Below are 12,857 nucleotides of genomic sequence, written 5' to 3'. Positions count from 1 at the left end.
CCTCCCTTCTAGGTGTTCCTAGGCCACTGATACCTAACACCATCTTTTTCATTAACCATTCTCAACTTTCATTTTCCTAAAAGTGACAAATTAAAAAGGTTCAAATTTTTTATAGCTAACACGCCAACTTCCTTCTGCCTACGTAAGAATAGCAAAACAATAGTGCTTAAAATTATCATTTAACATCACTTTAGGAGTGCTTTCTATGTGAGCACAATAGAACATAAGGTTATAGTCAACAATGTTTTTTGAAGTGCTATAGAAAATAGACATTTAACATCGCTCACTGAAACGAATGCTGTTAAATATCTACTTTCTAAATAAAACAATATCTCTCCAAGGCGTTATATCAAACACACAAGCATGTCCAACTTCACCATATTTACAATTGATTTGTTAAATCCTCAATAACTCCAACTACATTCAACCTTAACAAATTCAAATATTATAAAATAATATATGAGTAATGAGATCTTATGCAAATTGTTCATTCTTTCTCCTCCAATGTGCAAGTCCTTACTGAGTGTTCAAGTGTTCCTCAATGATCAATGCAAGCTGCAAATACAAATAAAACATGACATCTCTAAACAAATTTCAAAAGTTATGAAATAAAATACAAAATTAGTAGCAATTGAGAAAGAACATTTACCATCATACTCAATACCCTATGTTATAAACCAGTGAACCACAACCAAAAACCTAGAATATCATAGCTACATAACTTCACAACAAATAAAGATCACACTATTAGTGAAATATTTCCAGCAAACTGATCATAAATAAAGTATTTATTTAAAAAAGGAAATGATTCAAATGCATCAAAGACTTATTATTTATGGTGTAAATCCAAGCATCAACACTGAATCAAAAAGAAATAAATGAGTTAAACTAAGATAACGATTTACCTTATGCTTGAAGAAAGAAACCAAAAACCGATAACTCGCTTGAAGAGACACTATGCTAGATATCATAATTAACAACAGTCATTCAACAACGCAATTTTGAACGACGCTATTGAAAACAAGGCGAAGAACATCAACAACGCATAATAAAGCAGGCGATATCATTGTGTGTAACTTCAACAGCGCATTCTTGACAAAACATTGTTGAACATCAGTAACGTTAGCTCCAACTTCAATGATTTATGCTTAAAATCACATTTGATAGAAATCGCTATTGAAGTTAATATATTCAACAACGCATAGTTACGGAAGTGTTGCTGAAGATGACATAGTAACAGTGCTTTCTTAATTATGCATTGTTGATGTTATACGATTTTTTAAGCGTCCGATATATTAATGGTTGAGTAGTTATGCGTCTCTTAATTTGTTGAAATATTAATGGTTGAGTGGTTATGCATCTCTTCGTTTGTTGAAATATTAATGGTTGAGTGGTTATGCATCTCTTTGTTTGTTGAAATATTAATGGTTGAGTGGTCAGCGACTCATGTGAATAATGACTATTTATCCCTGAGATCATGGGTTCGAGTTACGGGAGGCTCCCCTTTGTGGGGAATAAAATACTGCAAGAAGTATTTAAGCTTGGGGGTGACACGCTTAGTTATGTATGAGCCTGGGAGGTTACATGACATAACTAAAGTGTTACAGTGACACGCTCAGTATATGTATGAGTCTGGGAGGTCTCATGATATAATTGGGTTGTTACATATGTTATCGGAATCAAAATACCAGTTTGTTTTTTGAACATATGATTAGCACGTTGGTTCCTTTAAACCCACCCAAATCAATGTTTTCATGGAAAATGTGAGACATGTGGTGAGTGTGGGTTTGCTAATAATTTATTTTTTTGCCTATCCAAATAAAACACTCAATCTATCCTTTTTGGGGGCTAAATTACAATTTAGTTTCTATATTTGAACTTTGAAACAATTTAAACACGAGGGAGCAAAGGACGATGTGTTATGATAGAAGTGAGAGCCATGAAGGATTTGGTACTTCTTGCCGTTACTTTATTATTAAAAAGGAAAAACATGTCAAACTTGAAAAATATTTTGTGCCAATTTTTTAAATTATCATTCAGGTGTTAAAAATTATTGCCATTTAAATAAAAATAATATACATGAATGATAAATAATCTACTAGCCATGTAAAAAATATTCCTCTGAAAATGTATAAATATTAAACTTTTATAGTAGATCAATTAAAACGTATATCTTTTCACCCGTTCAATTAATACAAAAAATCAATATTGTTAGACTGGATCAGACAGTTTGATCGAATTTACCTCCGACCGAACTTGAAAATGGCTCTGATTTACAATTTTAACCAAATGAGGGAACGAATCACTTTCAACTATGGAAATTTCAGTATGATTGTGTTAAACATGGTTAAACCTGAATAACCTGGAAAGTGAACCCGGCGGTTCACTTAAAATTTTGAAAAAACGGAAAACTAGTCTAATATTTTGTTTTAATCCGTTCCAAAAAAAATATAGAGATATATTACTTAAATAAAATTATACATGATTATTAATTATATAAAATTTTGCGTTTATAGATAATTATTAATTATATATAAAATAACTCAAGTCGACTAAATAATTTAACCATTTAAACTAATTAAACCTAATATAAGATTTCTTATGGTTTGATATCCATCTAGAATTTCACAAAATTCCAAAATATGTTAGACAATAGTAATTTCATTCTTTATTAAGTGCCACACATTGTTGAAAAACTATAATTTGTATATCTATTTTTATTAAATCAGTGTACATTTACTTAATACTTCTTTTACCATCTCCCTATAATAATGTCACTCATTTTCTCTCATAATTATTACAGTGAATAAAATAAGGGTAAATTATTAATAATATTCATAAATGTTGCTCCATTATATGTAAAAAAACATTTAAATATTGAGTGTAATATTTATACAATGTCAAAAATTTATATACAGTTAATACAATTAATTATAATTAAATAGAAATGGTGGGTCGTGCAATGATAGTATAAACAATTAATATATTGTCAATATATACATTTTTCTCTTAAATATTGCCCTTTGTGTTTTTCTCTAAAATGAAACTTAAAATAAAGGGAGGTAGTATTAAAATGTACACAGTCAGTTTCATAGATGAATTTTATTACTTGCAGTAAAATATTTCAAGAGTTTTCTTAAATATTGGCTTAATGAAAAAGGACTACAAGTAAGTTTGGCGTGTGAATTTTTGCCTCCTTTGAATGTCACTATCCATTATATAGATGGTTAAATTAAGTAAAAATTTAAATACAATCATATATATGTTTAAACTGAAATGTAATGTAGGTAATTGAGTTTCCTAAACATTATGGGAGAGATTCAATAAATTTCATGCATATAAAAAATTATTTGTTGGTAAAATGAAAACTCACCCACTTGATGTCTCCACTTTTGAAGTAATAGTCTTTGCTATAGGCTTGGGGGCATTCTTAATATAAAATTAAAACTTATTTATGTTTCCTTCAAATAGTGACTATTTTGAGTGTGATATATATAACACTAAATAAATGAATGCAAAGTATTTTCCTTACTCGAGGGTCTAGCTAGTATTGGATGTAGATAGTAAAACATGGCATAGAAAATATCTAAAGCTCTTTATTTAAATTATTTTTCAATAAAATAAATTTTAAAAATTAACAAAATTCTTATTTGCATTATATTATAGTATTAGAGAAAGAATTTGAACTCCACTAAAATGAGCACAATTTAACACTTAAATAAGCAATATAACACCCTCCTCTAAAATATGAAAATATATATACTTTCAAGTTTCAACTAATTTTGTAGTTAGGTTTATAATTTGTTAGTTTATGCGGTAATAAAACATTTGTTAGTTTACGTGTTGTAAAACAACATTTGTCACATCGATCTCCAATTGAAAAATCAAATCGGTAGCCATCTCTACTAATATTAAGTGCTACTTTGTATTTAACAGCTTTAATGCAAAGCTGCTTTCTGTTTGATCTCATAGTCTCAGCCTTCAATATCTAAAACCTTGCAAAAGTCAGGTGCTAGATTTTCTTATCTCACCTATATCTGCAAGCACTTGTCACCCACAACAACAAAAGCCAAGGCCGCGTTTTTTACAACACCCAGAATATATCGATCTATCAAATATTAGAAGGAAAAGAAAAAAAAACTGTTAAATATAACAATTGGTCAAGAAAGTAAGAGTTCCCCCTTCCCATGAAAACTTCCCACAAGATAAAAAGGAAAAGATAAAACATTTGAAAGAAAAAAAATAAACAAACTCTCCTCAAAATTATGAGAAAGTAACCCTAGCCCACTAGGGCCTAAGCAACATGACCCTAATCTCATATTTGCGATCAACTTACTGTGTAATTTGGTTTCATATTTTTAGCAAATATCATCTTTGTTTGTATTTCCATTCACCAACAACCACTTGTTTTCTTCATCTTTCTCACTCTCAATAATTCTATGCTCATTGCAACTACCCATCTCAACCCTTGTGAGCTTCTCAGCCTTCAGAGCCTCAGCTTCCCAATCTGTACGTGCCATCACAACATAGAGGATTGACACAACACATGCCAACTGGGCAGACAGAAGCCCAAACCAAAGCCCACTAAACCCAACCTTTAACAAAAAGGCCAAGCCCATGGCCACCGGGGTACCAACAATGTAGAATGAGCCCAAGTTGATGTGAGCCCCGATAACAGGCCTAGCCGTGCCACGGAGAATGCCACAACCTGTGGTTTGTGGGTAGTTTCCAAGCTCACATAGGCCCATAATCGGCATAACCGACGAAACCAAGGCTTTGACAGCCTCATCCTTGGTGAAAAGCCCAGCCCATCTGTGTCCAAATATTGCAGTCCATGTCACATTGATGAAGCCCAAACCAAAAGCACATCCTAGGGCAACCATGGCAGCTAGCTTAGCCTTATATGGCTTACCAGCTCCAAGCTCATTTCCTACCTGTATTTATTGCAATCAGATCCATCATTGTAAATATTCTATACTAAAATCTTGAGGAATGGATTCATTGACCTTCAGGACTTTGTATGATATTCCTAGTTTGATGATAACCAGAAAACACAATTTAAAATCAACAAATAATTAGCAAAACAAAAATCAACAAAAATCTTTATGCGTTTAATTTTGGAGAGAAAAAATGTTTCAGATTCATCTTACAACTATACTACATGGCTCTCAAGTCTTCCTAATCATTTCTCTTCCGTGTAAAATCCAACTCATAAATAAACACTTGAAAGATTCAATTTTCATTTAATCTGGCCTTTGATGTATATAAATTCAAATCACCAAACACAACATATTTTATGTTACAAAATCTATGATGCAAAAAGAATATGATCGGGTACTAATTAATTTCATGGGTCCCATAGCTAATTGATGGTTAAACTTATTTGGTCAAATAGAAATCTATGACGGGCCCTATCTGCAAGTCTAGCACAATTGCACATACAAGTGATGATCATTTTTTTCCTAGTTTTGTCTAGTCACATTTTAAGTGTGACCAAACTGGGACCCTGGTACTTGATGCAATCATCAACAAATTTATATATCATCAAACAGAAACAATGATTCACATTTAACGCAAAAAGAAGAAGGAAAAAGAATGGAATGAAAAGGAAAGAAGATTCAGGTTATAAGCTGTAAAGAAGAATAGTAATAAATAACATACACACGTGTATTTGACATCCGACCAAGGGAGGAAAAAGGGAGTCTAACTCAATCGAGCACACACTTCATTTAATCTTTAACAAAAACAAAACTGTACTATCCGTTATCTTTATCATAACCATTATTATTATTACAAATGTCTTCATGTCTTGAAGGTAAAAACTAAAGATGCGCTGAACGTAAATAGTGTTTGAATTGTTTTGACAAAAAAACATTAAAACGAAATTCAACATAAAATAAACCCAAGTAGTTTGGAATGAGCAATACACAGGAAAACAAAACGACCAAGACATTTGTGTCTCTTTAATTTATACAAAATTATATTTTTACCCTTAAATATACATTAAAAAATCAATACAAAGCTGGTCCCAAAAACTCACGAACAAAAATATAGTAATACCTACTTCCGTCTTAGCTAGCTACATCACACAAACCCTTCAAAGAAAAATGCAAATATGAACCTATTTAGCAATTTTCAAGTTAAAATTTGGAGTTCTACTATTTACTAATAATAATTTATTCTGAGCTATATACATCGATTAAACCAAAAAGAAAACGAAGAAAACATGAGAATGTAAAAATTTGCTCCCTGCCACAAATTCAAGCACAAGATAATGCAGACACATAAAAAGGATAAAAACAAACCAGCCAAACCACTCTATATCTAGATAGACACCTCTATCCCATTCCAAAACCAACTCCTTTGGAAAAAGTTAAAATTGAAACTCTCAAATCAAAACTGTGTCAGAACCAAAACTCCTATGGATAAACACTTTCTTTACAAAGAATAAAGAAAAAATAAAATATCGCAAGAGTAATATTACATGTACAAGATAATTTTACTATTTAAAAAGTGAAGTTTAACATAAATTGGTACTCCTTCAAGGAAAATCCAAAGTCCCGCGAATTGAAATTCCATATCACGTATTGTAAATTGAAATTTATGGAAGACTTTGAGAAAAAACCAAATTAATACCTTAAAGAATCAATATTGAGACAATTCTTTATCAATATTTTAGAGACGAGGGGTTGATGAATGTGTATTTTGGAGTAACAATTTAACATTCAACCCCCATAAAATATTTAACATACATTCACAAAACATGTTTAATAATGTAAACCATATTACATGGTTGCATTATTTAGCCTGAACCGATCTTAACTAGTATTGCAAATCCTAAGACTGTCTATGACAAACAAAACTAACTATATTAGTGTCTATAATGAATTTCTTTTGGACAATACTAATTGAGAAGACCTCGTTGTTAAGTGCTTCAAGATCACGTACAAAGTCATGTGTATCAAGTATGCAAGTTCCACATACTGAATTAGGCATAAAAGAAGTTTTTTTAATAATAATTATGTAAAAAGTAATGAATAATGTAAGAGTCATCATAACATGCAAACCATCTAAACAAGTAGTATGGGGAAACTTACTCTTGCAGAAACACAACCAGCAAGTGCCATGGGAACAGTGTACATCATGCTAGTGGTCTGAATCAAAATCCCAGTAGCAGCCACAGCCAAAGTTGGATTAGGCAAATACCCAGCCATCACAGTCACAATCTCATACCACCACCACTCCAAGCATATCATGAAGCAGCTAGGCACAGCCAACTTCATCAACTGCCCTAACCCACCACACACCACTCCCATCACCACCATTCCACCACCACCACCACCCAAACAACCCCACTTCAGCACCATCTCATTCTTCCTCCACAAGCACACATACCCTGCCATTAACACAACCATGTTCAGGTTTGTGATCACTGAAGCCATAGCCACCCCAGGCACCCCAAGATCCATCACCACCACCAAAAGATAGTTCAAAGGAACATGAAAAGTTACAGCCACAAGAGAACAATACATCATTGGCTTTGTCACCTTTTGAGACCTCAAAAACACCCTCAAAGGTTGCAACAAAGTGTTGGTCAAAAGATCTGGCAAGGAATAAAAGCAATAAATAGAAGCCATTCTTGTTATGTCAATATTTTGGCCCATGAAAAGCATGATTTTTTCAAGGTTTATCCATAGAAGGCTTATAGGCATGATTGCCATAAGGAGTATGAGAACCATTCTTTGAAGTGAAAGAGAGAGTAGGTCCCAGTTTTTGCAACCATAGGCTTGGCTACACACTGGTTCAAGACCTGCAGCAAGACCAACAAGAACAGAGTACCCTGTTATGTTGGTGAAACCAATAGAGAGTGCACCACCTGCAAGTTCCAAACTCCCAAGCCAACCTAGGAAGAGAACTGAAACCACTGCTCTTACAAACACCAACATGTTCATAGCTGTTATGGGTAAGGCCATGCTCCATAGTTCCTTAAGCTCTTCCACCACCTAGTTTGGGAACAAAGTTAGAACAAAATAATGGGAAGAAATAGAGACATATAACAAGAATGTGATTGGACAAAGGGGTTTGTTTTGTTTTGTTTTACCTGAGAAGTAGTTGGGAATTTGTGTGAAAAGAAGTCCTGGTCTTTGTTATCCTCCATTCTGCATGAGAATAGTGAATCAAATAGTGTACATTAGAAGATTTTTTAAGCATAATAATCATTGTGATATAATCTGCATATGGTAATAATAACAAGGAGAAACAATGAAACAAAGACCGAGGAAGAAAAGGGTGTGCTAAAAAAACCAACCTTTGTTTTTTCTCAAGTTCTCTTCTAAAAACTGAAAAAAAAAAAGGCAAGGCAAAGGGAGAGTGAGAAGAAAGAAATGCTAGGAGGGGAATGGAGACACTTATTAACTTAGAAGTAGAGAGTAGCAACAAGCACAACAAAAACAACTATACTAAGGCAAAACTTGAAACTTGAAAACATTTGAGTAATAGAACAATTTATAAGGATCAAAAAAGTGTAGGAGCAATAACAATACTCCTGTATATCTAAGTTATTATTCACATAATAATAACTTCTCTAAAAAAATAATATAAATAAATAATATAATCATTATATATAAATTTTTAGAATCATCATATATAGATATTACACTCTAATTAGTATTAATATAGTGTAAAAATTTATACATATTATCATTCATCATTTATTTATAATATTTTTATTTAAAAATTAATAATAATTAAAAATAAATTAAGAATAATGCAAGAAATTGTAAAAAACTTTTAGAATGTCATTATCTTTTTCTCTATTAATATTACTATGAAGGGAAATAAAATAGTTTTTTAGATTGTGATTACATTATTTCATTATTATTTACTTATATAAACAATATCAATGACGTAGGAATCTTGGGTGTAATATTTATATATTGTTTATATAACAATTTATACATATTGAGTATAACAATTATTATTTATTTGTATTACGTTTTGTAAGGAGTTGATGATGATTAAATATTAATGACATATGATACAATGATAATGTATAAAGTTTATATGTGCACATGTAAAAAATGTCATATTTAAAGACAAATGTAATTATATATTGTGGTGCTAAACTTTAGTTAAAATTTAAATGTGTTGTCAAAATTTTATTAGTTGTATCGAATTATATATATCTCTAAGTAAGTATTAACAAATGGAAAAATTATATGATATAACAGTTTTATGTTTTAGATATGATGTCATGACATTTTTAATTTTATTAAAATAGATTTTTTTTTTGTTATTAAAATATAATAGGTGTACTATTTTTTTTTAGTTTTTAGTGATAGAGATTCAAATTAGAAATAGATTCTCTTCTAAAAGATTACACTCTATTATTAATTGCCATTTATAATAGGACACACTATTTGATGATGTGTGACCCTCTATATTTGAGTAAAGTGGATGAGATAGAAGATCAAGCAGAAAGGCTACTACAATATTGCTAGTGGCGGCATCAATAAGGGTGTGGCAGAGGAAGAGAAAGTGAGGAAACCATAAAGGCATGTTGTGAACTGTGAACAAAAAAGTAATAAGAGTGTAAAATGTGTGTACTGATAATATAAAGATTTATACATAGTCAGTATATTATCCATTATTCATTTGCAATATTTTATTTAAAAGACAATAATAACTATAAATCAATAGTAGATAATATAGTAATAGTGCAAAAAATGATGTATATATCTTTTTCCCAAGTAATAATGTTCATCTAACCATTATTATAATAAGGAAAAGGAACTCCATAATTACAAGAAATTTTAAATGGGGAGTTATAATTACGAGAATTTTCTATAAATCTCATCTTACCAAATAAAACTATATGGTTATATTTTTATGTAAAATAATGTCATTGCCTCGCTTACAATGTCATGCAATTCCTTTCCAAAACCATTCAATGTTCTAGTTGGGATTAATGCTGTGCTCACTGAACAATAAGATTTTTTATGTTGACACAAATGTCACTCTTTCTCATAATAAAAATGATAGTTTAAAAACAAGTGTCAAAAAAGGTTCAAAACTTTATCATAATTGTAGCAGCAAAAGAATGTTATGTTGGCAAGTTTTCCCAGTTAAAAAGGAAACGTTATTTTCTTTGTGGGTTCCCTAGGTTTGTAATTCCTCTTCTCGTTTTCAAAAGATTTTAATAAAAAATGTATTTTTGTTATCCTCAACCTAAGCTAAATATATATTTTCTATTTCTTTAAGCTCATCGGTGTTATGTTACGATTTTCATTCAGATTGTTTAAACTCAGTCCTAAAAGGATAACAAAACTTCAATGGTATTATTTGATAAATGGTTTTCTAATATTACGCATTTAAGATAAATTATCAATTCAAAATGTAAATTTAATCTTTTTTAGTAAGTTAAAAATATATTTGAAATAGTTACAAAAACCAAATGATAAAATTGGGTATCACTCTTTTTTTCGCTAAAAGTTCAAGTATTATGTCCATACAAAATAAATATAAAATGTTTTTTCTTAAAAGGTTAAATGTTCAATTTATAATTTATGTGAATGATATTTATTATGAAGAAGAGTCACACACCCTAAAGAAAATTATTTTTTTATCATAAGATGATAATACTGTTATTTTATACCAAACAAAAATCCTATTTAAGCTGAATCATTTATTAAATTTGATAGTATTTGGTCTAAGCTCTAAAGTTAATAAAATCAACTTATTTTTTAAATTCTGATCAATTATTCTAGTTTAACATCTATCATTCATCCATCCATCCATAATGTAAAGACAGCACACTCTGAAAGAGTCTGAATAGACTTTTTTATGATTAAGATTTCGAGAATCCAAAACCCATTAACTCCATTCAGCCTTTTGAATAAAGTTAGTTTTGCGGACACGATAGTGGATAGATATATCAAATTAATTATCCATATTCTGGTACTCATTATAAGATACTTTTAACTAGTATATTAAAGAATATTCCTTTTTTGTTTTTTAAAATACTCAAATATTGTACTTTTAACTTCTTTACTCTTCTGGGAAATTTCATAATCAAATGTTCGTATTATGAATAAATGGTAAATAACAAGAAAACAATAATAAATACCGGATAAAAAGTATAAAATGCATTTATGAAAGAAATGCTCTGCCGTTATAAATGAAGTATTTGTTATTAAAATTTCATCTTTTATTTAAAAATAAAATATCTTATCATATCAGAAAATAACTTATCTATTTCAACTACTAAAATCATGACATAATCCTATTTAATCATTTCCTACAAAAATATTTCTAAAACTAAACAAAATAGTACGAATATCATAATTTTATTGGCTAAATGAGATAAGTAATCTCTTTATATAATGAGATATTTTATTCTCCTTTTATTTACTATTTTCTATGTCTCAACTAAGATGTTATTGCTTGACCAACAAGTTAGAGTAATTTGTTACACTAAAATTTATTTTGTCCATTAACATTAATACATTGTTACTTTAAAGAGTTATACAAAATCAATACATCGTCCATAATTCATATATATTACATTTTCAATGGTTAATAATGATCAAACATAAGTACTGGATAATCCAGTCATGATCGGTCTATGAAGATGTGCAACAAGTGTCAATAATTTGTTGGTTATAATAATCGTTATTTTATATTTTCATATAGTTGAAATAAGCGTATAAACTCGTGTGAAAAAGTATCTCATTAAAAGATGTTCCCATAAAAAATATGGGACTCAAGTTTCTAATAAGAAACAATAATCAGACCCAAAATAAAAATATATTTTACATTTTGTTGCATATCTTATTATAAAATATTACATAATTAAATTATTGATATAATATCAATATTCATTTTTATTTTATTATGGCAATTTGTTTTATACCCCAATTTTGTTTGAACTTTGATATTCAAGTTTGATATATTTAAATTAGGGTCTAAATTTTTTCTCACATAGAACCTACAAAATATTAAGATTGTCATGAAATTATACAAAATTCATACTGTTACGGTCCATATATTTTTTTCTCTTTGAATTTTTCCTCTTTAATACTATTTCCACTTTTGGATACAGCAAAAGAAAGTGTTTCTATATCGTGTCCAAAATTATATTTCTACTTTTAGTTTGGACAAGTATTTGTCATTTGTTAAAGGAAGAAATTTTTGCCTTTGCGGAAAGCATTTGGATAGCATGTCGATAGATTTACGTGTACACTGAGCATATTTTAGAGTTAACTAATTGAGTTTTTAACTTTTTTTTTCTGTTATATAAAAAAATCAAGAAAACTAGTGCAGATGAGAAAGGTACATCTGCAAGATATTCAGAACTCTTGAGATGAAAAGTTTCAAATTTTCGAGTCATTCTAATACACCATACTAAGTTTAGGATATCATAATGATTTGAGAATTTGAAACTCTCCCCCCATGAGTTCTAAACATTTTGATAATATTTAAGTGTGTATTCATGTTGTATGTTATTGGTATATTTATCTTATTCTAATTGTTGTTTTAAGGTAATTTAGTATATTAATAAGCAATTATTAAATATATTAGTTACCAATGTAAAATAATATATTATAAACAAGATATTGTTAACTACTCATATTAACAATTACACTCTGTTTAATGGGACAAACTGTAAAAATAATAATGATAATTTTTTTTCTTAAAGTGACACATAATTTATAAAAAGTGAAAAATGTTAAAGACACAATTATAGCTAGATGTATGGATAACTTAATTTTAAATTAAGTTTTATAAAATTATAAACGATTAAAAAACAGTGCAAATTGACATATTGTTTTTGGTATAGTATCATTCTCTTTTCGTGG

At 29.6% G+C, this 12,857-nt stretch overlaps 1 protein-coding gene across 1 annotated transcript; it reads right to left on the bottom strand.

Moving 5' to 3' along the window:
- LOC109359383 (protein DETOXIFICATION 54-like) lies at nucleotides 3,963-8,464 on the bottom strand. Its single transcript, XM_019604025.1, has 4 exons — nucleotides 8,309-8,464; nucleotides 8,102-8,159; nucleotides 7,098-8,003; nucleotides 3,963-4,934 (listed from the first exon to the last, which is right to left on the bottom strand). The coding sequence occupies exons 2-4, from the start codon at nucleotides 8,156-8,158 to the stop codon at nucleotides 4,359-4,361; spliced, it is 1,539 nt and encodes a 512-aa protein (XP_019459570.1). The 5' UTR covers nucleotide 8,159; nucleotides 8,309-8,464; the 3' UTR covers nucleotides 3,963-4,358.

The sequence above is a fragment of the Lupinus angustifolius genome, chromosome LG11 (assembly GCF_001865875.1).
Source record: "Lupinus angustifolius cultivar Tanjil chromosome LG11, LupAngTanjil_v1.0, whole genome shotgun sequence".
Classification (NCBI taxonomy): Eukaryota; Viridiplantae; Streptophyta; class Magnoliopsida; order Fabales; family Fabaceae; genus Lupinus; species Lupinus angustifolius.
This window is presented reverse-complemented; position numbering and strand designations above follow the sequence as displayed.